A 27,302-nucleotide genomic window follows, 5' to 3' on the forward strand; every position below is an offset into this window, starting at 1 on the left:
TTAAACTGGTAAAAATACCCTTTGGAAATGAAGGTGAAATAAAGACATTCTCAGATGAAAGAAAACTAAGGCAACTGGTCTCCAGCAAACCTCCTCTAAAAGAAATACTAAAGGCAATTCTTTTTTTAAAAAGAATTTTAAAATGTATTTATTTTAGAGAGAGAGCACGCATATGTATGAAGAAGGGGAGGAACAGAAGGGGAGGAAGAAGCAGACTTCGTGCTGAGCATGGAGCCTGACACAGGGCTCAATCTCATCACTCTGAGATCATGACCCGAGCTGAAACCAAGAGTCAGGCACTTAACCAACTGAGCCGCCCAGGTGTCCTGCTAAAGGCAATTCTTTAGATGAAAAGGAAATAATACCTGAGGAAAACCTGAAATGGCAAATATCTGGGTAACTGTAACAGATTACTCTTTCCCTCTTAAATTCTTTAAAATATGACAGTTAAAATAAAAAAAATAAACATTACATTATTACATCAAAATTTTTTTTCATAACAACTCAATAGCAAAACAAACAATCCAATTAAAAAATGGGCAGAGGATCTGAAAAGACATTTTCCAAAGATAAAAGATGGACAACAGATACATGAAAAGAAGCTCAGTATCAGTAATCATCAGGAAAACGCATATCAAAAGCACAATCAATCACTTCATACCTATTAGAATGGCCATTATCAAAAAGCAAGAAATAACAAGCATTGGTGAGGATGTGGAAAAAAGGGTTCCCTTTTTTCCCTGTTGGTGGGAATGGAAATAGGTATATCCACTATGGAAAACAGTATGGAGTTTCCTCAAAATATTAAAAATAAAACTACCATATGATCTAGCAATTCTGCCTCTGGGTTTTTATCTAAAGAAAACAAAAATACTACATGGAAAGGATATATGCACCCACATGTTCACTGAAGCATTACTTGCAACTGCCAAGATATGGGAACAACCTCAACGTCCATCAAAGGATGAATGAATAAAGAAAATGTGGTGCATATACATGTAATATAATCTTACTCGGCCATAATAAAAAAGAAGGAAATCTCACCATTTGCAACAACATGGATGGATCTTGAAATCATTACACTAAGTGAAATAAAGTCAGAGAAAAACAAATACTATATACATGATCTCAGTTACATATGGAATCTAAAAAGAAAAAAAAAAAACAAGCTTATGGATACAGACAAAAGACCACTGGTTGGCAGAAGTGGGAAGTAGGTGGGTGGAGGAAATGGGTAGAGGTATTCAAAAAGTACAAACTTGCAGTCATAAAATAAATAAGCCATGGGGATGAATGTACAGCATGGTGACTATAGTTAATAACACTGTACTGCATATTTCAAAGTTGCTAAGAGAGTAAGTCTTAAAAGTTATCACAAGAAAAACATTTGTCATAACTATGTACGGTGATAGATGTTAGCTACTTACTGTGGTGATCATTTGCCAATATATACAAATATCAACTTACCACTCTGTACACCTGAAGCTAATTTAATGCTAAATGTAAAGCATATCTCACTTTTAAAAATTCTATGTAATGTATGGAGATAAAAGCAGATGTAATGTAACAACTATAACATAATCAGAGGAAAGTAATAAGACACGATAAATAAAGTTTCTACATTTCAACTGAACTGGTAAAATGGTCATTTTAAGTAGACTGAAAACTTATGTACAGTGTAACTTTTAGAGCAAGTACCAAAAAGGACTATAAAAAGAGATATTGTCAAAAACTCAAAGATAAATCAAAATGGAATAAATATTCAAATAATATAAGACAGGAAAGGAGAAATAAAGAAATGAAACACAGAGGAAACAGACACCTAATAATAAAATAGTGAACAGAAATCCAGACATACCAATAATTCCATTAAGTATAAATGGTCTAAAGACAGAAATTAAAAGAGATATTATCAGAAATTGGCAACAGTTACAAGCTAAATTGATTAGATCATTACTATTTCTCACCTATCTGTAGGTAATCTGTAAAGATTAGGAAATATCAACCTTACCATCTGAATCTGTGTGTCACTATTTCCAGCTCTTCCTTTTGACTTACATCGTTGGATCTTTCAAACCAGTAATAGCTAGCTCTATGTTATTTATTAAGCTTTGATTCTCAAAGGATAGTTATAATACTGTTTTCCATTTTCCCGATTTCTCAAGTGAAGTTTCTCATTATTTGGTAAAACAAATTTCCTGAGAAATTTGAGGAAGGAATTCCTATATGGAAACAGCTTTTGTCCCTTTGATATGTCCTGCACTGAGAGCAGTATGTTGAAGTCTGCGAGTATTAGTGTTTACTTCTCTTTGCATATCCTGTAGCAGGGTCTTTTTTTATGAAGGTAGCTGCTGTGTTTGGTGCATAGATATTGACTACTTTTTAACTCCATTCAAAATTGTACTTTTCAGCATTATAGAGTATTTTGTCTCACTTAATGCTTTTTGATATGGATTCTACATTGTCTAATGTCAGGTATAACCCCTATTTGCATTTTCCTATATCTTTATTTTTAGTCTTTTCATAGCATTTTGTTTTCAATATATCTCTTATCTATAACATCATTTGCTTATGCTTTGTGGGACAATCTGAAAATAATTTATTAACAGGTGAGGTATTCTCATATATATTTACTGATACTGATGAGGGATAGAAGCAGAAAATGTTCACCTTTAGCCCAGAAGGCTGATCTATAACATCCATAGTTCCAATTAGGATCAAACACATGCTGGTGGCTAAATTCTTTTCTTTTTTTTTTAAGATTTATTTATTTATTTGAGAGAGAGAGCAAGTGCACACACATGCTTGGGGGGGAAGGGCAAAAAGATGGAGAGGGAGAATTTTAAGCAGACTCCCTGCAGTGCAGAGCCTGATGCAGGGTTTGATCCCACAATCCCAAGATCATGACCTGAGCTAAAATCAGGAGTCAGATGCTTAACTGACTGGGCCACTGACTCAGTCAGGAGTCAGATGCTTAACTGACTGAGCCACCCAGGCACCCCTGGTTGCTACATTCTTAAAGGCTCTCATGACTGCCTGGATATCTCACTGAGTGTTAATATCGAACTGAATGATAAACACCAGAGAAATCTCGTGAAAGTAGTTTTATGAGTAGAAATTCAAAGAAGACATTTGTGATTTAACACTTCTCACACATCCCCTATCCCTTGAGTACCATGCATATAACCACCGGCTTCATACAGCAAAAGTGCAGCTCTTTTGCTCATGGGTCCTATTGCCATGCTACTCAAATAAACTTACCAAATAGCACCATAAAACGTCTCAAGAATTCTTTCTTGACTGTTGGGTTTGACAACCCCACAACAATATGACCAATATGTTTGCTCTCAATTCTGTCACCATTTTGTTATAGTTACCATACGTAAAAATTAAGTATAAGGTTTTGAATAAGTAAAATTTTAAATGCTTACAAAAATGCTCATTATTCAAGTTTTAGTTTTTTCCCGGCTCTGAGCAACCAAGTAAGGACTTATTGTTTTGCTAACTAACTAAGAACTGCCACTATTAGTAACAATAATGTTCTCAGGGTGCCTGGGTTGCACAGCGGTTAAGCGTCTGCCTTCGCTCAGGGCGTGATCCCAGCGTTGTGGGATCGAGCTCCACATTAGGCTCCTCTGCTATGAGCCTGCTTCTTCCTCTCCCACTCCCCCTGCTTGTGTTCCCTCTCTTGCTGGCTGACTCTGTCTCTGTCAAATAAATAAATTTAAAAAAAAATCTTTAAAAAATAAAATAAAAAAAAAATAATGTTCTCATCATTTCAAGATTATTGGTTTAAAAGATTACCTCAAACTGGATATGTAGACAGAAAAACAGGAGACTGGGGGCGCCTGGGTAGCGCAGTCGTTAAAGCGTCTGCCTTCGGCTCAGGGCGTGATCCTGGTGATCCGGGATCGAGTCCCACATCAGGCTCTTCCGCTATGAGCCTGCTTCTTCCTCTCCCACTCCCCCTGCTGTGTTCCCTCTCTCGCTGGCTGTCTCTCTGTCACATAAATAAATAAAATCTTTAAAAAAAAAAAAAGAAAAACAGGAGACTGGACCCATACTGCCAAGGCAAACTAGAGGCTTGTATGTGCGACACTAAGACACAGAAAAGAAAGTTACTCCTATTACTCCTAATAACTTCCTAGGTATGTGAATGCACTACTTAAAGAAGTTACAGAGCATAATTTTTTTTAACTATGGGTTGTGATTCACATTTTTTAAAAAGATTTTATTTTATTTATTTGAGAGGGAGAGGGCACAAGTGGGGTGAGGGGCAGAAGGAGAGAATCTCAAGCAGACTCTCTGCTGAGCACAGAGACCAATATGGGGCTTGATCTCACAACCCGTAAGATCATGACCTGAGCGGAAACCAAGAGCTGGACGCTCAACCAACTGAGCCACCCAGACACCCCTCACATTTTTTAAAAATGGAAATAGAATAGGTACTACTAGAGTGCACTAAATGCAGCAAAGTATTATATTATATTTTGTTTCAATTATATGTGTATTAGTTTGCTAAGCTGCCATAACAAAGTATCAGACTAAGTGACTAAAACAACAGAAATTCATTTTCTCATAGTTCTGGAGGCTGGAAGTCCAAGATCAAGATGTCAGTAGGGTTGCTTACATTCTGAGGCTTTTCTCACTGACTTTTCTGTGTTCACGTTGTCTTTCCTTTTCTTGTAAGGCCATCGGCCACATTGAATTAAGGCCCACCCTAAAGACCTGGTTTTAACTTATTACCTCTTTAAAGATCTCAGCTCCAAATATGGTTACACTGTGAGATATTAGGGATAAGTACTTCAATACATGACCCTCCAGAGGGCACAATTCAGCCCATAACATTACAGTTATATATGTACTATGGACGTGTGCAATCAAAAAAGCTTTAAAATACCTTCTTAGAGGACTCTGAATAGACAATTCAAATGTAGTAAATATATTAATATATATTAATTATATTAGCTTAAAGGGCCTAGCCCTAATTTTATAATGGAGTCTTAGAACTTCAGTCTCCAGATTTCCAAGTCTTTGTGAGGCAGTTTAGAATTTAACTACCCCAGGGATACTCATAATGCAATTATGAAAATGTGTATGAACATGTAATACTTTTGCTGATATTCTCACTCAACATTACCTGATTAAAAAAATAATCCTAGTGTTTTAGGTGTAGGATTCATTAGTATAAAGCTTTAATAGTTAGATTTCCATGTTTTTAGAGACGACTATTCATTACTGTATTGACTTCCCTAGCTACCAGATTAAACCATAAAAACTTTAAGCCATACGGTCTCCCCCCCTCTCTTAAAACTCAAAGGCCTCAAATACCTAACAGTCTAATTGATGGCTAACCTAGATATATTTTTAAGGCCTGAGGGAAAATATTGATATTTTAAATTCTCTAAATTCACTTAAGGCAACACAATCCTCTGTTTAAAATGTACTACTTGATATACATTAAGCTAAAAACAAGTAAAAATTAACATATAAGCCATAAAATATTTTAAATATCATTTTAAGGATACAAACATCCCCATTTTACATTTAGGCCCCATGTCCATGTGTAAGAAAATTTCTTAATCATTTTCAAATTTGTTCTATGTAATTGTAACGTATCTTATGATTTATTCTGGACCTATATACTATCAAAGTTGGTTGAGTCGGTTCAATAATAGAAAATAATGAAGTAACAAATAGGCCAAATCTGGGCAATTTTGAGTCTCTCACAGTATTTGGTCATGTCGATTTTGAAAACCATTGGAAAATGGTACAAATATTTGTTTTGTCAAAGTAACTGATTTTTTCCAAAGTCAAACAGAATCAAGTAAAGGCTGGTTTCACACCACTGGAACTTTTAAATTTCCTGTCTCTGCAATTCACTCCCTCTTCTCCCAATAATTTTAACTAGCAAAGCATACCTCTACCTTTCTCTACCAAGCCAAGTTCTTTCATACTTCCAAGCCTTTACATACTTTGAACAGAGTACTGAGAAGCAAAAAGCTTTCCTTTTTCTATTTCTTCACAAATACACTCTTTATACCTGGCATTCTGTGAAAGTGTATGAAAGATTGCAAAGGTCATGTAACATCAGCCAAGCTCAGCTACGTGAATCTGAGGGTAATAATATCTTTTTTCTCTCCCACAGAGAAGATATATTTTTGCTTTTTACTATAAAATAGAGGGAACACAATCATGTGTTCATCAAAAATTCAGGAGAAGGGGTTAGTATACTAAAAAAAATAAGTACTTTATAATTGCTCCAGCTATGAACTCAGACTTTCTATACGAAATTACTATATTAATAATGACAGTACTAAAAGACCTCCTGTTTTTAGAATATATAATTTAGAAACAATATTCACTATCTCAAATAATCTTTTCAATATCTGAGCGAAGAAGCAAGGCAGAAATCATATTACAACAGAAATATAAGTGTACTCACAACAAGAATCTTCTTCATTGCTATATTCTTTGAACCAGAATATTACCTAGTATATAGTGGGTTCTGAACAAACAAATATTTTCTAAATAAAAAAATAATAAATGAATGAAATTATCACTTTGTTTTGTAGGGACAGTAACTGAAGCTAGTTAAGAAAAGTTCACTCAAAATCTCACAACTGCTAAATGGAAGAATTGGGACTTAGGCTTTCCTCTAGATACAATGTCTTACGATGTTTATTCCATTACATTGCATTTCTCGTACTTGCCCAAAAGTTAGAAGGAAATTAGAACACAAAAATGAAAAATCTCAGACTTTCTTCAATATTTCCTGTACTCCATATCACCAGTCTCAAAAGTTCTCAAAAATCAAACTCATCTTTCTACTCGTTCGAGCACATCATTCTGACTTTGTGCTACCCTGTGCCACCGCTGCTGTTTGAAGTGCAGCAAGGTAACAGGCATGGAGGCCTATATGTACGTCCACATCGCTATGGCACTCCTATCAGCGGGATTCCATTAAATAATGCAGCAGTTTCTCACATCGCTGAGGCAACTCCAGAGAACTGCGGTAGGTAAAAATGCCTCGATGATTAACTCTGGGATAGTTTACGTGGAAGAAAAAGAGGTTTAAGGTATCTTTCCTTCATAGTCACGAGACATTTCTCTTTTCCCGACAACACCTCCAACTAGGTCTTGACATGCTGAGACACAAACATCTACAAATGCACTTGCCCAGAAGCTCATTTTTTAGATTTAAAAGTTAATAATGCTGGCCAAAAATGGATTTTAATAAGTCACTAACTTAAACTGGGTTAAAATGCCTAAAATATTACAGATGGTATCTTTTGGAGATTTACTTGTAGGTCATGTTATTATTTAATCTTAAAGACATGGAAACCATGTAAGCACAATTATGATAGAACTATCGACGAGTATTTTCTACCACTGCTAGAGAAACAAAGCAAATACATTTAGAAATTAAAAATAAGTGATTTTTATTATGTGTAGAATTTTAATTTTGAAGGAAAAATTTGAAATACAACTCATCTAAATCAGAAGGTATCCTTAAAAATCATTAACATTAAACATTAAATTAGATAAGCACATATAACACAAAGAAAAGCACCTCAAAGGTAGTTTGGGCTATGTACAGAAATACACTGAATCTCGTAACTATGAAGTACTTTCCCAAATACTATGATGAAATCCTACCTGGAATTATGTAATTTGAGTATAAGCAAATACTAATAATCATATTATGAATGAAGAAAGACCTTATTTCTCTTTGGTTTTTACAATTCTTTATTTTTTTAATTTGGATCACATCTACTGTTAACCCTGATTTTATCAAGACTAATCACCTCAAGGTTATGTAGCAAGTAGTTATCATTTCATGGATGGTCAGATTTAAACCAAATTCCAACTTTTCTCCTGTATCCATTATACGTTGTATAATGTACAGAGAGTCAAATGCGCTTTAGATTTCAATGCAATTTACTTCCAAGAAATTACATTAAACAGGATAAATGTCTTAAAATAATGTTCCAACTACCACTCTAAAAGTTTCTTGCTTTAAGAGCTGAGTACTGTTTAAAAGACAAAAGAAATAAAAATATGGTTCATTCATTCATTAAACATTTATTTAAAGCCCAGTGAGCAAAATTCTGTACTACGTATGATTCCCAACCTATGACAATCAAAATAAGAAAAAAATAAAATGCAGTAAATACAAAATGACATGATACAACTGAATCCATATAAACAGCGGTGTCAAGTAATGATAACAGAACTGAGATAATTAGGAAAATCTTCCCTAAAGAGATCATTATTAAATCAACTAATGCCATTTTAACTGTAGGAAATTACACAGAGACAAAAAGGAAAGCATTAAGTAAGAGATTCTGCAAATATATTTCAAGTGGAAGACTAAACTGGGGGAATAATGGGATCAATTTGGATAAGACCGTAAACCTGACAAGACTGATGTACATTCAGCATAATAAGAACTATTATAAATAGTTGGATGACAGAAGACTAACATGAAGAAAACACTAATTGATGAAGGTATGTTCCTCATATCTACATGTAGAACAGACTATAATACTCAAAATAAAACCAGCAAAACTATCGCTGTTACCCAAAAGGTGAGGCGATGAAAGTCTGGGTTAATTTGGCTGAAGGAGGCTTCATGTAGCCAGATGACGGGCTGGGGTTTTAGAGGGCATGATCTACTAGCCAAAGTTTATCATAGAAGTCAATAAAAATTCCTGGGTTATCAAAAATTTTAAAGCCTAGAGATCTTCAGTGCAGGGCAAATCAGGTATGTCCCACAGCCATAGTTTCAATGGTACATGAAAGGCAATTCTGTGACTTCCATGAGGCACCACACAACTATCTTAGAACCGAGTAAGAAAAGTAAAGCTTATTCCATTCATCACCCCAGACTTGGTGAACTAGAGTTTAAATCCAATTTGACACTATGCAGACAATAAAGTTCAATTATAAATTCAAAACTGTGTTCTTAACACAGTATCCTTCACCTTTCAACTTGGTGGAAGATCTCCGTGATATTATCGTTAAGTAGGAGTTAATACTTGTTGGTGAACAGGAGCCAAAAAGATTTTAAGAACATATATTCTTGATGCAAACAATAAAGACATAATGACTTTTGCTCAGTGAGGGCCTATTCCATCTACCCACTCGAAACACTCACACCTGCCTATGACTTCAGGAAATTCAAACAGGTTATACCGCTCATGTAGTCCTTCTTAAGGGACAACCCATTACTTGGTCGTAAATTACAGGAAGCAGGTACACATGAAAGTCACAAATTGTTCTGTCACATCAGATTTTACCTTTGTTCTACTGAAAATAGGGCCCAACCTGCAGAATAACAAGAAGAAAAAATCAAGCAATTCATTTTGAAGAAAAAAAATACGTAGGAGCTGTTTAAAATTTCATGTTTTATGAACACAAATACTAAATAACCATGTATTTGTAAAAGTTACCTGTCACCACGAAATCAAAAACAAGTCACACTACTACAATTAAATAAAAGAAATCACAAGTCTTCAAGCCATTAACGATGATCAACAAATCACCAGCAACGTGACCAGAAGGTAGAAGCTGAGGTCCAGTTCCTAATGAAAAAGAGTATCTGCTAAAGAGACGACCCAAATGACCCAAAAAAAAGAGACGATCTCTGTGCTGACCCATGGCATTTTCCATATCCTAAATAAGAAGCATAGGTCAAAAGCACAGTCACACAAAAAGAACAGTCTAGAGACAAACCTGGCTACAGAGTGTGACTGCTTAGTATCTACAGAAGCAAAATTATAAATTAGGTAGTTTTCATTTGAGAGAAATAGTAGATGTTTGCACTATATTACCAGTGAAGAAAAATGAAATGTTACCAGGATCTGAAAAGGTTCTCTAACCTACGCTGAATTCTTATTTTAATAAGACGTCTTTTAAAAAAAACAATGTTTTAATTTCCAGAAGGCCAGATTCAACAACTAGGAATGGCTTCACGCACAGTCCCATGTCTAGGGCAAGGCTTTTGTACCAGGCCACGCAAAGTGTCCAAGGCAGAAGCCAGCCACCACGCATTCCCAGCCTCTTCATCGTGTCGCTCCAGAAACCGAGCGGCCCGGACTGCGAGCTTGTTGATGTGATCTGCGGCTTCCAGAACTCGTGTCTGCCCGGGAGGGACCAGCAGGGCCACCTCTCTCCGGAGCAGCGTCCGGCACTCGCCGCGCGGAGTGGAACCGTAAGTGGGCGGCACACGGGCGAGCGGGCAGCCCACCTGCTACCTTCACAGACACGGTCCGGTCACGCACTCGGCCGGTGCTACTCCGTCCGGCTTGGCCCTCGGGGAGCCAGCAAGTACTGTAAACAAGTTACACCTTCTTCCCCAAAACGCGATGCCGGGGCGGCCCGGCACCGAGCGCCCAGCGCACTGCGCGGCCCCCCGGTTCCGCTCGCGCCGAGGGCCGCGCGCCCCGGGACAGCCGGCACCGGGCGAGGCCGAGCCCGGGACCCTCCGGAGGGCCTGCGCCGGAGCGGAAGCGGCCGCCGGGCCGCCAGGTGCGCCGGCGGACTCACCTTGTTGAGGTGGGGGTCCCGCGTCACGGCGTAGCCGCGCTGGCGGGGGGGGCGGCGGCGGGGGGCGGCGGGCTCCATGGCCGGCGCGCGGGCGGGCTGCGGGGGCTGCCGGGGCGGGCGGCGCGCGGGGCAGGCGGCGGATGCTGGGGCGGCGCCCGCGCTGACTGCGGCGGCGGCGGCGGCCGCGCTGGGAAAGAGCCGGCGGTCGGGGGCGGGCGCGGGTGGCGAGAGGGGGTGGGCGCGGCGGGAGGAGCCGGCGAGGAGCCGGTGTCCCCGGCCGGGCAGCCTGCGAGAATCGCTGAGTCATGGCAGGAGATGAGCCGAGCCGGCGAGCGAGGAGGAGGAGGAAGAGCGAGGCTCCGGCGGCCTCCCGTGGGGGCCGCTCCCGTCCGCGCCCGGGGCTTCTGATCGCCGCTGTGCTCGCGCGTCCCGGCGTGGGGCGCGCCTCCGTCGTTCAGGGACTGCTCTTACCCCAGACCCACGCGGGCGGCAAGGCCGGGTTCCCCCGCCCGCCCCGGCGGCCCTGAGGGTACCGTCGCCCCCGGCCGGGCTGGGCCCTTAGCGGGAGTCCCAGGGAAGCTGGGGAGGTGCCGGCGGACACAGCGGCTGCGGGACCAAGGGATGGGCGCACTCGCGAAGGGCACTCGGGGGCTGTTTGCAGAAGACCTCGACTGGCTGAGACTTAGACCTCTCCGACCCTTCCTGCTAGGGGCTTGGAAGCTGTGTGCAGGGTCCCGAGGCCGGCCACGCCCAGACAGAACCAACCTTGACCCAGAAAGAGAGGTCAGAGTAGAACCGGGAGAAAGGACAGTGTGGGGCCAGGACACTGAGGGAGTCTCTAGATTTCAGTGGGAATTCTATTTTCATATAATTGAAGTAAAAGTCAAGGTGTGTCACGCTGCAGGTGTGTTAGGGCCCACTGACGGTCACATTTATCTTGTATATAATTTTGTGAGCGTTCCGAAACTAGGATGAATATGAAACTCTTCGAATATTAATGGGTAACTCAGTCTTTAAGGGCCTCCGTTTCTTCTTTGGTCAAAGGAGAGGGTCAGAATAAATGATCTTCCAGAACTGGAATTCTGTTATTATTGATATTTATACTTGAATTTCAAGGAATGGAGGAGCAGTCAGAACAAAGCCAAAAAGGGTGTGGGACACACAAAAACCACTAAAGCTTTCTGTGCCGCAGTTTCTTTTTCAGGTAAGTAGAATCACTAGTTTCTGCCCTATTCATTTCTACCTCATGGTGGTACAAAAGATAGTAGTAAGGATTGATTATGGGTTCATTATATATAGCCATAAACTAGACACACATTTAATGTTTCATGATACTTTATCAGAAAGATTGCTACAGTTGTTTGTTTGGCCATACTTACAACCAGAAGCTTCTTGGGCCTATTCTTTGAATTCCCTAGAATCATTTGTTTCAAGGGAGAACATTTTATTAACAGCGAACATTTTATTGGCATCAGAATTCTTTAAAAACATTCCTTGCATTTAAGTAACACCTTTCAGTGTGAATGCTACAATCCATAAATAGTTAACCCTACCTGGGATACTTGAGAAGAGGGTATGCTTTACAAAACTCACTCCCAGGAGTTAACTGAGGCATGTTACAATTAGGGCGCTTTATCAGAAACAGAAACAGTTTAATTACAGGCCTAGGAAGCAAACATAAGATGCTGAAGAAACAAAAATGTCAGTACACCAGAACCTTATTATAACGCCCCTTGTATAGAAGTTTAGCTATGTTTCCTGTCTAGTCCTGTTTCTGTGACGCATGATGTACAGATAGGAAAGTTGACATAAATATAGGGAGAAGCCCAAAAAGTATGTGGGCTCTTCCCCCACACCACCACTACAAAGGAATTACAAGATCCTGGCAGTGCAGGTAAAGAGAAGTAAATCCATGGGAGATGTGAATTTGTGAAAGGAAGTCCAGCCATCTTGAATGCTAACAGTGTGAGGCCTAACGGGGAGCCATTTTGTATATTCATGTGCAGTTCTAAGAGAACTGGGAGGAAGCTCTTTTTCCATGCAAATGCTACCCAGAACATCAAATTTCAGTCCTTTTTACTTGTTTGTAAGGTTAAGTTTTAATGTAAAAACAAAACAAAAACATTTTGGAAAAGAGAAAAAAACTTGTTTTAAGTTTCCTTTTGCAAAACTACAGTTGTCCAGTCACTCTGCACATAATTGGTTAAGAATGGGTAGGATTCACAAACTAAGGGATTAGAACCTATAAATTTTTGTTACACGGGTGAGAATACTATCAGTCAAAACAAATTTTTCTTGCCCAATTTGTTGCACAATGAACTCTAGTCATTAAAATAGAATTATAGTATTCTGATCTAATGTCATTGACATTAAGTATAAAAAAATTCAGGAAATACAGCACATATAGCATTTCAAATGTTTTACTTTCATGGTAAACTTAAGAGAACATAAAGTTCCCACAAAAAAGGATTCGTCTACATCACTGATGTATATTTGTAAAATATTGCAACACCAAAAACGCTAAATTGCAAGATGGGACATTGGAAATGTTTTACTTTCATGAAAGACAATCTGATAGAAAAATGTAGCTATATGATATCAAGTAAACGATCCTTATTTCTTCATACAGAATGCATGTTACTGCTATGTAAAATAAGTGATTTTTAAGTTGAAAACCTCAAGATGCCTGGTTCTTGATGTGTTTCTGCATGAAGGGAAGACCTTTGACCTTACGGGGTTTTAATTTGAGAATTCCAGTGTTCAGTGTATTAGAGAGGAGAAAATCCACCTGCGTAGCTGACCCAAAAAGTTGAGAATTTAGTGTAGGCAGCTGCATCCTTGGGATGGCCAGCCCCAGGGTAACTGCCAACCAAGGAAAGAGTTAACTTTTTGCCTGCATTCTGCAGTGAGGATAGGACTGGAATGAATGCTGGTGTGGGGGAGGCTAAACTCCACCTCCACCCATCTTAGGTTTTCAGGTGGAGCTCTTTAACAAGAAGACATTAACAAGTTTACTAATGATTGCAGCAGCACATCACATCTAAGAAACAGAAAACAAAGAGTAACTCAAAGCAGCAGCTTAAAACTGTGGTCTATATGGCATCTTCAGCAAAGAACAACACATTTGTAGAGAAATGACAGCAGAAAGGAAAGCAGTTTTAGGCTTTCAAGGCTGGCAAACTAGAAAGGTAAATATATGGGAAGAAACAGTAGGTTTTGTTTCCCAATCCCTCTTCCCCAAAATATTTATTTGGGGTGACCTATCCTGGTTTCCTTCACCAGGCTTTATACCTGGCTCTAAGGAGTCCTGATGAACAAACCTCTAAGTTATTGGTATTTGAGTATTATAGGTGGAATGGGTGTATGAGTCATTTCATTAGAGTGTTTTAAAAAGATGTACCCTTATTCTATTCTTTAAGCAAACGTGTGTGCAAAAGCCCCAGAATGTCTGGAGCTCTATAGAGCTGTTTGGTTTTTTTGTTTTCCTGAAGAAAGCAATATTACTCTTTAACAGTTCAAAGCATTATTCCCATTAGGGATAATGTAATACCACCTCATTCTTACTATGTATTACAATCATTACTTATTTGTATGCATATACAGACACTGCATGGTGACTAATTCTGGAATAAATCCATAGACTAAGTCACAGCATGTATATATAATTTATATCTTAACTGCTCACTTATACCTGAACAAATTTTCATTATGTTAATAATTTTCCAATGACATAATTTGGTTGCAATATTTTATTTTGCTGAAATACATTTGAAAAAGAAGCCAGCTGTTTCGCTTATTTTAATACTAGCATATTCTGGATCATGTTATACAGTACTTGCATAGAAACTTAAAAAGATATTTCCTATGAGGAGACATTTAGGCTAGGTCATTGGTGTGTATTTACAAAACATTTTAGCACCACAAACATTAATAGTTTCAGGGTGGGGCACCTGAAAAGGTTTATACTCCCCTAAAGTGATGCAGGTGTACCTTTTACACAAGACCTCTAGGTCAATCAACTAGAAGTTAGAGCTGTGAAAACCAATAAAGAAACTAAGTTGAAGTGGAGTCTGGAGACATGGAAGTGAGAGTTCTCACTCAGCAGCTTACTTAGCATACCTCAGCAGGAAGAAGGAAGATTCTCCTAGCCTAGCAACAGCCCAGCCAATGAGAAGCCCTACAACCTCAAAGGCTCCCTCTCCTCTGATGAACTTTTGTTCAAAGCAATCCCTCCCAACTTCCTTCTTTCCTCTATACAAGGATACTCTTTTTCCTTCCTACTCGGGGCTTGCCTGGGGTTTGCCATAATTTGCAGTCCCAAATAGCAATTCCTCTGCTATTCCTAAATTCATTTTTTTGCTTGTTAAAGAACTGGCTATTTTGTTTTTAAGGTTGACAAAGTTTATCAATGAACTGCTTGATGTCCATCATTTCCTGGTGACATGAACCGTACATCGTGCCTTCATAGATTTTTTAAGGTTACAGTGGTTAGATTTACCAGTGATTTTCACTCTTTATCCCATTTTAGAATCACCTGGAGAGCTTTAAGGAACACCCTTGACTGGGCCACAGAGTTGCTGATTTGACTGTCATGGGTTGTAGCTTCAGCACCAGGACTTTGTGCCCCAGGCTCCCCAGATGATCCTAGTTTGCACCGACATTGAGAACCACTGGCCTAAAATAATGGTTCTCAAACTTTTGCATACATCAAAATCAGTTGGAGGGTTTGTTAAAACAGGGCCCCACCCCCAGAATCTTTGATTCAGTGAGTCTGAGGTGAGGTCTATACTTGGCTTTTCTAACAAGTTCCCAGGTGATGCTGATGCTGGTGGTCAGTTACCACATTTGAGGACCACTGGTACAGAGCAATGCTACCCAACAGAAACATAATGTGAACCACACTTGTAATTTAAAATTTTGCAGGGAGCCATACTTTCTTTAAAGTAAAAAGAAACAGGGGCACCTGGGTGGTGCAGTTGGTTAAGCACCCGACTCTTGGTTTCAGCTCAGGTCATGATCTCGGGGTCTTCAGATCAAGCCCCGAGTCTGGCTCTGCACTCAGTGTGGAGTCCACTTGGGACTCTCCCTCTCCCTCTGCCCCTACCCCCCTAAAATAAATAAATCTTTTTTTTAAAAAGGTAAAAAGAGGGTGCTTGGGTGACTCAGTCGGTTAAGTGTCTGCCTTCAGCTCAGGTCATGATCCCAGAGTTCTGGGATCAAGCCCGCTGTCAGGCTCCCTGCTCAGTGGGGAGTCTGCTTCTGTTTCTCCCTCTTCCATTGCCCCTCCTCTTCCTCATGCTCTCTCTTGCAAAATCTCTCAAATAAATAAAATCTTTTTTAAAAAGTAAAAAGAAACAGGTGAAATATATTTTAATATTTTTTATTTAACCAAATATATCAAAAATATTATGTCAATGTTACCAATATAAAATTATTAATGAGATGTTTTACTTTTTTTTGTACTCTTTAAAATCTAGTGTATTTTACACTTACAGCACATCCAATTTGGATACCAGATTTTTATTAGAAATACTTCTTCTGCACTTAGATTTTTTAAAATTTACAGTTGAAATAGCAGATTCAAATATCCAAGTTGTTGCAAACATACTTAAAACCTTCCAATGACTGAATTGAGTATACATTTTATATTTCAATTAAAAACAACACAAATTTATTTTTTCCTACAAATCTAATCCAATGCATTTGGGTTCTTAAATCAATGTTTTAAGTGACTGAAGAAGGTCAAATATACATATCCATATTTTTGTGGTATTCCCTCACATAGTTATTTGTCCCTTAATTTATTCAAAATTGTTAATTGAACACTTACTATATGCTAAGCTTCAGGCTAGGCACTGGTATATAGAGATAGACTTATGAGGAGAAACAGCTAATACACAAGTAAAGAGATTGATAATTACAAAATATGAAGTGTGAAGGAAATTAGTGTGTACTTCAACAATCAGTAACATGAAGACTAATTTTAAATATGTTTTTTCAACTGTATTTTTTCATCATACTCAGGATGCTTTTTATTTAAGTATTTGAGAATATTTCTGAATGATAGAGGTTTTCTTCAGGTGTAGCTACAGGTAACATCAGTAAGACTTCGGTTACACGTGTATAGCAGATTTGTCCCCAGTTGGGATATTTCCAGAAATAGTCCCTCAGCTGGTGCGCCTCCGTGGCTCAGTTGGTTAAGCGTCTGCCTTCAGCTCAGGTCATGATCTCAGGGTGCTGAGATCGAGCCCCACATTGAGCTCCCTGCTCAGTGGGAAACCTGCTTCTCAACCTCTCCCTCTGCTGCTCCCCCTGCTTGTGCTCTCTCTGTCAAATAAATAAATAAAATCTTAAAAAAAAAAAAACTATTCCATCAACTATGAAAGGAAAAACACAAGTAATTATGTAAGTAATAGCTAATGAACCTGTCAAAGAGGTATTAAAAGTAGTAATTTAGGGGCACCTGGGTGACCCAGTGCGTTAAGCATTCGACTCTTGGATCCGGACCAGGTCATAATCTCAGGGTTCTGGGATGGAGCCTGCTTGAGAGTCTCTCTCCCTCGCCCTCTGCCCCTCCCACCCGTTTGCGTGCACAGGCGCACACACACACTCTCTCTCCCTTTCTCTAAAAAAAAAAGGAGTAGTTTGGAATATAGAACTATAGACTCTGGAACCAGACTTCCTAGGCTCCTCTTCCAGCTTCTCCACTTCCAGCTGGTACGCCCTTATTACATTACTTAGACATCCCTTTTTCTCCTCAGGTGATTTATGCTCACTAGCAGTAACACTATATGAATATTTTGCAAATGAAAGCAAACAAGGTAAAGAAATCAGGCACACTATATACTCAGCTTGAACTTTTAAAAAGAAAACACTATTCACCATCACTAGAAGAGATTAAGTGTCCTAAGAATATGATTTTTACTTAAAATTTCAGCAAATAGATGTTTTGGCAGAATTGAGACTTGACAGGTGTTAATAGTAATCCTGGAGTATTAAGGAATGCACTAGATTCTTCTGTATATTTTTTACTCTCATAACTAAATAAATATTATTTGGAATTGCCTATTTTGTTTAAATTTCATGTTTTTTTTTTTTTTTAAAGATTTTATTTATTTATGTGACAGAGAGACAGCCAGCGAGAGAGGGAACACAGCAGGCGAGTGAGAGAGGAAGAAGCAGGCTCCCAGCAGAGGAGCCCGATGTGGGACTCGATCCCGGAACGTCGGGATCACGCCCTGAGCCGAAGGCAGACGCCTTAACGACTGCGCCACCCAGGTGCCCAAATTTCATGTTTTTTAATTTGGAGATGAAGTGCCTGAAAATGCAGGTGAATCCACGGACGGTTTTGTAGTTTGCTTTGTTTTGCCCAGATAGCATCACAGTATAGCCTCCATAATACATCATTTGTTCATCTAGATTAACTGTCTACGTATCGCATGTGAAGCTCACCACTCGATCGCCCCTCATACCTGTGCCAGTCCAAACCTCTTCCTTAGATTGAGGAATGGCAGAGCTGCTCAGGTTGTACAAGAAGCAAAGAAATTACACTACTAAACATTTGGAAAAGCTTGTAGGGTATTCCAGTAGGGTATTGGTATGTAACATGTTACTCCAAAATTTAGTAGCATAAAATGATAATAACCATTTTCATATCTCTCATGGATTCTGTGCTTCAGAATTTGAGAAGGGCTTAGCTGGTTAGTGCTGGGTCAGGATCTCTCCTGTGGTTGCAGTTAAACAGTAGCTGGGACTGGGTAAAGGGACTGCTGAAGCAGCCGGGCTGCGGAAGCACCTCTCTCACTCTCTCCCTCCCTCCCTCCCTTTTCACGGAATCTGAGGCTCTCCGTGTGAGGTCTCTCCCTGTGGGCTGGTTTGAGTTCCTCACGCCCACCATGGCCACCTCAGGGCAGTCAAGCTGCTTATATGGAGCTTGAAGGCTTCCAGAACAAGTATTTCAGAAAACAGGGTAGAAAGCACTTTTCCTTTTGATTACCTAGCCTTGGAAATCACATAGTGTCCCATAATCTCTGGATCCAAACAGTCACAAAAGCCAAACAGGACTGCCAAAGTCACAGGTAAGAAGAGCGTTCGTGATGTGCTGCAGCCATTTGGAAAACACCATCTGCCACATAGGAGCGAAGAGATCTATTTACGTTTATTCCCATCACTTCTTTTAATATATAGATATATCATTATTTCATCTGAAATATGCAGTGGGTGGTGCACTTGACATAGACAAATTATCGGCACCAATGTAAAATGTACATAAGTAAACAAGCTGAGAAAAATTTATTCTAGAAAAGCAGTTTAGAGGGTCTTTTATAGTTCAGTTTAGATTCAGGCCTTATCCTTTACTACGTCTTTGGTGTATCAGATTTTGGAATCACTGATGATTCTGAGTACAGAGAGATTTCCAAGTGCTTTCTCAATTGTTCTTAATGGGTTTTAATGTGGTATGTTTTCTTCTAATACTTTGAAAAATGGCAACTCCTAGGAAAACATGTGTTGGTGCTCAGCCAGAACAGTGAATTAGCCATAATATAGCATTCTACAATATCTTAACTGTCTTAAATAGTTAGGAGATTATTAAATTGGGCTAGCTTCATAGAGTGTTTACAAGGAACAGTAAAAGGATTGTATATTAGAAACCAAAGGCATTTGGGTTTATTAGAACCATGTACTGATTTAGCTGTAGTAGGAATACCGTATTAAAACTAGTAATGGACACTAAATTCTGACTGGATAGAGAATTCTTTTTTTTTTTTTTTTTTTGAGAATTCTTTTTTAACTTGAAAAAATATGCTCCAAAGTTATTGATGGCTTATTTCATTTTATAGTTCTGTCGTGTTTGAAATTTGTATAAAGAGTATATATTACTTTCACATTCAGGGAAAAAAAAACTTTAAAAACTTGGAACATACCCAGGGGAGTGTATATAATAAAAGCAATATACTGTAAAATTTTAGGAACCTCCATTTTTTTCTTTTGTTCCAGAGGTAATTAGAGATGATGATTTGGCAGCCTACCTCATTACCTTTCTGTAGCAGGGATGCATTAAAATCTCTCACTGTTTGCAGGTAGGCACTGAAGCCAACAACATAATGCAACTGAGACAGAGAGGATAAGCTTCATAATGCCTCACTCTGCCAACAGCTGTGCAGATGCACCCTGCTTTTCTTACTTCAAAAAAGCCAGACTGAAAGCAAACCCCTCCCAAAAAAAACTCAAGTTAAAAAATTAAAGCTAAAAAACTTTGTAGAAATGTAACCATTTGTCATAACGATAATAAACTTTACCATTTAACCCTAACTCACCTACAGAACACATTCGCATGTAATTTAGTTAATAAATCATTGATTTTCAAATATAACGTGATGTTAACAGGAATTCTCCCAACTGTGATATTACATGGCTTTTTACTTCTCAGTAGCTGCTACATATTTTGAAAATGTTGATGTTGTAATGAGAGAAAGTAAACATTAAATATGATTTATTTCCAAGCAAAAACATAACGTTTCCAAAAGCAACTTAACTTTCTCCTTGGAAGGAATAGCTAGTCATTGCTTTAAAATTGCCGTTAGTTTCTGACACTATATTAAACTGTCTTCATTTCTGGAACAAATATTTTTAAAAAAATAATGAACCAAAAAAATCACACACGTGAAGAGTTAGCCTGGTTAAGTTGCTTTACTTAAGTGGAATTTTAAGAGAGAATATATTCTTTGTTTTGGAGATCAACTCAAAGTACATTGACCTTGTGAATCTGGAATCCACGGACTGCATCTAGTGGTTAGCCTCCAGCGACCCGCGGAAAAACAACTAAGCCAGCATTAGGCACCAACTGTCAATCTGTAACGTCACCACGAACTTGGCATTTCAAATCGAGTTCTAAGCTGCGGCTCCTGACGCCCTGGCAGAGCTCCAGACGCGCTGGTTTATGGGCGAGGGAGAGCATGTATATGAAAGGTCGTACTGGGGGGGGGGGGGGGTGTTAGACAAGAGACCCATTCATGACGGATGAAGAGACCTGAGAGAAAGCACGTAGGCCAGAGGGGAAATTTGAGGACTAAAATAAATCTCGCCATAGTGGAAAGAGCATGACCAAACCATTTTTCTGAACCTATGGTACAATTTCTGAAGGGAAATTGGGAATCTTTGAGCAGGGATAAACATTGTATGGGTTTGGTAGGAAAGTTATGAAGTCATTCCGGGGGTTTGAAAAAATAACCAGTCTTTAAGTTCTTGTTTTCCACACAAATCCATGTAATCATTCAAGATTTCCCAGCGAGAATAGAATTTATATTGACGCAGGAAATTTACATGTAATTGTTTGCTTTCAGATCTGGAGATCCTTTGCTAAAACCATAGGCAAAAACCGTTGGAGGAAGTAGTCAATCACTTGTCCTGCACCTCTCCCTCCCTCCTCTCCATCCCCCAGAGCATGTTTGTCTTCTGTGTGGCTTCCTCACCTTAGCACTATTCTATCCTGCAGTTAAAAAGGGCTTTGGAGAGACCTGAGACCATTATGCACACTCCCACGGCCTTACTGTGATGGTGTGTAAGGCCCAGGAAGGAATTAAGTTTTATCGGGTAAGCCAGAACCATACAGAGACAGGAATAATCCCTCACAGTCTTCGGCCTTTTCCTTTCCTTTCTTCATGTTTACACCACTCTTGTGGCAATGGAAAAAAATAAGGAGCAAGAAATGACAAGACCATGCTGAGCAAAAAGTTTCGAGGAAACATTCAAAAACATAAGCAAAGTCAGAGCAAAACTATAAAAATCACTGTGTTAAAAGGAATATATCAAAATGCTCTCAGGGCCTTGGAATGAAGTTCAGACCCTGCTCTAGGTCTATCAGAGAATAAATGTTTGAACAGTTTATAGGTCAAATCCCAGAGACTCAGACTCTGATTCACACTTTGACTTGTTTGCCCTGTCTACAGAGAAACTGATATATAATTGTAGAAAATATATTACTTAATACAGATGTTAATTACCTGCACTTTGTTTTCTGTTATTTTTCTTGCAGTTCTTCTGATGATATATATATGTTGGAGAGACACAAAGCCTATCTGATAAGGCTAAAATAGTTTTATATTCATAATACCTTTCTACAATCTGTATTTTTTCTTTATAAGTAGATCTGCACAAACCAAAAGTAAAAAGACCTAAGAACAAAGCCCTATATAGTTGAAGCTTTACAGTAGTTTCTGAACAATTAAAAAGTGGCAGAGAGAGAGCCACACTACACTAATTATTACTTCTCTCGTACTTAAAGATCCCACTTTTTCATAATGCTTCCTACACCTCTGAGGAGATAGTGTTTTACAAATTTTCTAGAATTAGCCGCTTTGAAATCTATGTCAAACACAGAGGAGGGACCCTGGGTGGCTCAGTCAGTTAAACGTCCAACTCTTGATTTCAGCTCAGGTCATAATCTCAGAGTTGTGATATCAGCCCTGTGTCAGGCTCTGCCCTTGGTGTGGAATTGGTTTGAGATTCTCTCTCCTCCTTCTACCCCTCCCCCACCCTCATATGAGCACATTCTCTCAAAAAAAAAAAAAAAATTATGACATCAGTGTGTTCCTGGCAATAGATAAGGTAGTTCTTGATGTATTTGTTATCTACTAATATGTAAGAAATTGCCACAAAACAGTGGCTAAAATAATAGCATTTTTATCTCACAGTTTTTGTGGGGCAAGAATCCAAAGGCAGCTTTGCTGGGTGCCTGGCTCGGGGCCTCTCACAAGGATGCCGTCAAGGTGACAGCCAGGGCTGCTTCCATGTCTAGGTCTGACCCCGGGAGAATCAGATTCTAAGCTCACTGATGTTGGCAGGATGCAGCTCCTGGTGGGCAGAGCTTGCCCTTGGAGGCCTTCCTCGGGCAAAGCAGCCCTAGCGACTTGCTTCATCAGAACAAGCAGGCAAGAAGATCCAGAAAGAGACTACAAGCAAAATGGCAGTCTTTTATAAGCTAATTTCAGAAGTGACATCACATCACTTTTGCCGTGTTCTATTCTTCAGAAGCAGGTCACTGGGTTTCGTCCACACTCGAATGGAGGAAATGGCACAAACGTGTCAATACCAGGAGACATTTCAGAGACTGCCTACCATCCCCGATGTGGGAAATGCTTTATAACTCCAGAGGTTTTTCACATTGCAATACTTTTGGGTAACTATTTCCAAAGGTCAGTGGGTTTTATTTGAATAAAATGTGGTCTGCTTTGTTCTCTAAAATGAAGAAAAATGGTGTTTTGTTTTGTTTTTAAGATTTTATTTACTTATTTATTTATTTGGCAGAGAGAGAGAGCAAGAGAGCACAAGCAGGGGGAGCAGTCGAAGGAGAGGGGGAAGCAGGCCCCCCCCGAGCAGGGAGCCCCATGTGGGGCTCAATCCCAGGACCCTGGGATCATGACCTGAGCCAAAGACAGATGCTTAACCATCTGAGCCACCCAGGTGCCTCTTGGTGTTTTGTTTTTAAGATTTTTATTTATTTATTTGAGAAAGAGAGATAGAGAGAGCACAAGTGGGGGTTGTGGGGGGTGGGGAGAGGGAGAAGAAGGCTCCCCGCTGAGCAGGGAGCCTGATGTGGGGCTCGATCCCAGAACCCTGAGATCATGACCTGAGCTGAAGGCAGACGCTTAACCGACTGAGCCATCCAGGTGCCCCGAAAAAAAGGATTTTTTGAAATAATTTTTTATATACATTTTAAAATAGTTGCCTAGTTTTCACATATTAGTGATATATCTGAACACTTGATAGTCCTAAAACACTTTTCTTGACTAACCAAAATTAAGGGGAGTCAGAAGGAGGAAAACCCAAATAAATTATATATATATATATATATATATGAAGATTTATTTATTTATTTATTTATTTATTTTAGAGGGAGAAAGTATATGTGAGCAGGGGGAGGGGCAGAGGGTCAGGGAGAGAGAATCTCAGGCAGACTTCCCACTGAACGCCAAGCTGGATGCAGGGCTCAATCTCACGGCCCTGAGATCATGACCTGAGCCAAAATCAAGAGTCAGTTGCTTAACGGATGGAGCCACCCAGGCACCCCTCAACCAGATACTTTCTGTATTTATTGATGTCAAAACTTGATGCATATGTGCATTTTTCTATAGAGGGAATTAAAGCATTCATGACATTCTCAAAAGACTAAGAACCATTGCCCTAGGCAACAAAAACTGAGGCACTAAATTCTCATATAGAGTCTCATGAATTTATTGGATTCATTGGATTTCCTTTTAAACTGTCTGTTTCATCAGTGTAACTAGTGTTGGACTCCATACTCATTCCACAAATATTTACTGAATATCTACTAGATGCGAGCCAAGTTTTATGCAAGGGAAGTACAAGTCCCATTCTCAAGGAGCTCACATTTCTGGGGGAGGGGGCTGGCAGACAATAAATATAATAAATAAGATAATGGGTGTGGTAAGTGTTGTGGAAAAAATAAGCAGGATATACCTGAATCCTACGAGGCATTAAGGGGAATACACAGTTCTTCTTAAATCAGCCCTCTGGTCTTGCATAAAACCTTTTATGTCAATAAAATGCACTCAGTTCAGTTGGGCCGTTGTTTATGAAACACTTACTGTGGGCTAGGCCCGGAGCTAGACGCTAGGGAGGCAGCATTGAGCATGCTCTGAGAAGCCCAATTGTCTGGGCTTAGAGGGTATTATTTCCTCTAGGAATCTCTCTGGGATGGTTTAGGGTTTCCTCCTTTGTGATCAGAAAATAATGCAGGCATACCTCTATTGGTCTCATCTGCTTTAGTGTATCTTTCCTTTTTGATTGTGAACTGTTTGAGAGCAAGACTTACATTTCATTAATTTCTGAATCCCTAGTGCTGGGGGGCAGGGCTCAGCAGGAGTTCAATACATGTTCATGGAGCCACACATGAAGAGACAGGCTGACAGGAGGGATTGCCTGTGCCCCGGGACTTTCTCTAACTTCTGCCTTACGTGGTGAAATACAGAGTGGCATTTTTCTCTCTTAGGTTTCAGTCAAAATCAATGAGTGTCATTGATATGAGATCTGCTAACATGTAAGAAATATATTTATCAAGACCATATGCATTCTTTCCAAGGAAAACGGGTTAGAAGCCCATTGCTATGTTTTATTAACCAAAATCCTTCTTTATCTCAGCCCTCCCCGTCTTTCCTGACCCGAGCCTATGTGGCAATGCCACCACCATGCTCTACCCCAGCTCTGGCCCTAAGATGAGCAAGTGACCTGGGTGCTGGAGAAAAGAGGACCAAATTATTAAGGGGATGACCCCTGGTTTTGCCAGTTTTACTGTGAAGTCTTAGAAAAAAACACAGATTAAGTTTTAAGATAATTTTACAAAAAAAGAAATTCAAATGTCAGGTCTTGAGGGAAATAAAGAGAGATAAAAATTCAAATAGAACTGAGCTGCTCAAGGTCAATGTGTTCTATGTGTATATTGTATCAAAACAATTACATCATGTAGCCGTTTTTCTCTGAATAAGGCCTAATATCTGCCCACATGCAGCAAAATGGTTTTTTTCTAAATTTTTCTCAAAGGCAAATGCTTTCCCACACTCAGAAATGTGTTCTTGGTCCTCTGAGTATTCATTTTATTGCAAGTTTCAAAGTTTTGATTTTAAATTCTTTTGTTTAGCTTTTTAAGCGTGCACTATCGCAGAAGAGAACATTATTTTTTTTTCTGCTCCATTGCCTCAAATAGTTAATAATTATTTCTAGGAATTATTGATAAAAGTACTTTTAAACCAGGAAGTAGGAGGAGAAATTCCACCGGACAATCTTGTATTTTGAGAATGTAACAAATAGGAGGACATAAAATCAAAGGCCTGCCTTCTTCTCGATCTTTACGTTACCATGCCATATTAGTAAACTATGCATACAGGGCACCTGGGTGGCTCAGTCGATTAAGTGTCTTCCTTCAGCTCAGGTCATGATCCCAGGGTAGCCCTGGGTAGCCTGCTTCTGCCTCTCCCTCTGCCACTCCCCCTGCTTGTGCTCAATCTCTCTCTCTCTCTCTCTCTCTCTCTCTTAAATAAATAAATAAATAAATCTTAAAAAACTATACATATGTTACTATGCCCAGGAAGAGCTGGGTTAAATTAACAAGACTGGTAATAAATCAATAGCCCAGAATCAGCCTGGAGGGAAAGCTCTAATTGAATGTGACAGGGCTCTATCATTGTCTCTATTCTTTGACACTCATCAACTCTTCAGATCAAAATGTGAAAGCATACCCTTTGGAAAAGTAATGGGATACGTCTTTTTTTAACTTTTTATTCTGATTTAAAAAATAATTCACATTTACTACAGATGATTTGGAAAACACCAGAGGAAAATATCCATAGTAATGTCACTTCTCTTTCCCATGGACAAATTATATTTCTTGAATAATTTAGTATGCCTCTGAAGTAGTTTTATATTTGCCGGACATCTATTTGATAGGCCTAGCAACATATTAACTGAATTTATGACTGACATGGAGATTAAAGGAATAGTTAATAGGTAGAGGAGAGTTCTAAGATTCAAAAACTCTCAGCAGGCTGGAAGAATTAGGTTGAAATGAACAAGATAAACTAGCAAAAGTAAATGTAAAGCTCTGGTATAGAAACAAGTGTGCATACCTAGGAAAAGAGGCAGTGTGTGCAAATAGGAGTTCCTATGGAAAAGACCAGGCACTTCTGGTTGATGACAGTTCAGTCAGCATTTTGCTATAGTCACTACAAAAAAAAAAAAAAAAAAAAATCGAATGCAAGCTTGTACCGCAGTGAAGCACAGAATCCAGATGAAGGGATTCTGTTTCCCTAGGGCTGCATCTAGAAACTGGGCCACATCTAGAGAACTGTTATCATTCTACGTGCACATTTAAAGACAGTGTTGATAAACCCAGAGTCTTCCCTGTTAAATTTTTTTTTTAAATCATGTGATATAAATAATAGTTGGAGGGATTAGTGATATTTAGCTTTAAAAAGAAAAATCTAGGAATGCCTGGGTGGCTCTGTTGGTTAAGCCTCTGCCTTCAGCTCAGGTCATGATCCCAGGGTCCTGGGATCCAGTCCCCACATCAGGCTCCCTGCTCAGTGGGGAGCCTGCTTCTTCTCGTTTGTGTTCTCTCTTTCTCTGACAAATAAATTTTAAAAAAATGTTTTTTAAAGAAAAAGAAAAATCTAAGGGAAGACATACTAGTTGCCTTCAACAATTTGAAAGGTCTTTTTTGTTGCTGCTGTTGTTTTTCTGGGCTGCTCCAGAGAGCTTAAGGAAGGTCAAGAGGCATAACTGTCATTCAGATTTCAGCATAAGTGAGATTTCCTCAGCAATGTCTTGCCTGAAGTAGCCACCCAGTAATGAGTACGTTACCCTATTTTAGTTTTCTGTATAACCGGTTATCACTATTCGTTCACTTGATTTTTTTCCCTGTAAACTTAATTCTTTTACTTATTGTCTGTTGGTCTGTTTCTTCTCACTGGAATATAAATTCCTTGAGAAGGAGTTTCCTTCTACCCTGTTCACAGTTTTATACAGTACCTTGAACAGTTTTAATGTTTTCTGAATGAATTAACTTATAGAGAGGCAGATTTGGGCTTAACAGAAGAAAGAATTTTCTTTCTGTGGGGACAGAAAAGTGGGGGGGGCGGCGGCTATCAATCACGGAGCATATTTTACGTTAACTACCGTTATCTTCATAGTTTACCATTAGCTATCTTTTGAGCACTTATGTCAGAAATAGGCAAGGA

At 39.3% G+C, this 27,302-nt stretch overlaps 1 protein-coding gene across 3 annotated transcripts in view; it reads right to left on the bottom strand.

Annotated features, from left to right (window-relative positions):
• The window catches only part of ME1 (malic enzyme 1), a 175,513-nt gene extending 164,855 nt beyond the window's left edge, over positions 1-10,658 (bottom strand). Inside the window, exons 1-2 of one of the 3 annotated variants that reach the window (XM_057303923.1) lie at positions 10,013-10,246; positions 9,303-9,330 (exon numbers count right to left, since the gene is read on the bottom strand). In XM_057303923.1, the coding sequence (XP_057159906.1) occupies positions 9,303-9,330; positions 10,013-10,071 (87 nt within the window). In that variant the 5' untranslated portion in view covers positions 10,072-10,246. Of the gene's footprint in view, positions 1-3,804; positions 3,943-9,302; positions 9,331-10,012; positions 10,247-10,551 lie in introns of those variants that run through there. The other 2 variants (XM_048219745.2, XM_057303925.1) reach the window with 2 other exon arrangements.
• Positions 10,659-27,302: the final 16,644 nt, after the last annotated feature.

This window comes from Ursus arctos, unplaced genomic scaffold (genome assembly GCF_023065955.2).
Source record: "Ursus arctos isolate Adak ecotype North America unplaced genomic scaffold, UrsArc2.0 scaffold_29, whole genome shotgun sequence".
Classification (NCBI taxonomy): Eukaryota; Metazoa; Chordata; class Mammalia; order Carnivora; family Ursidae; genus Ursus; species Ursus arctos.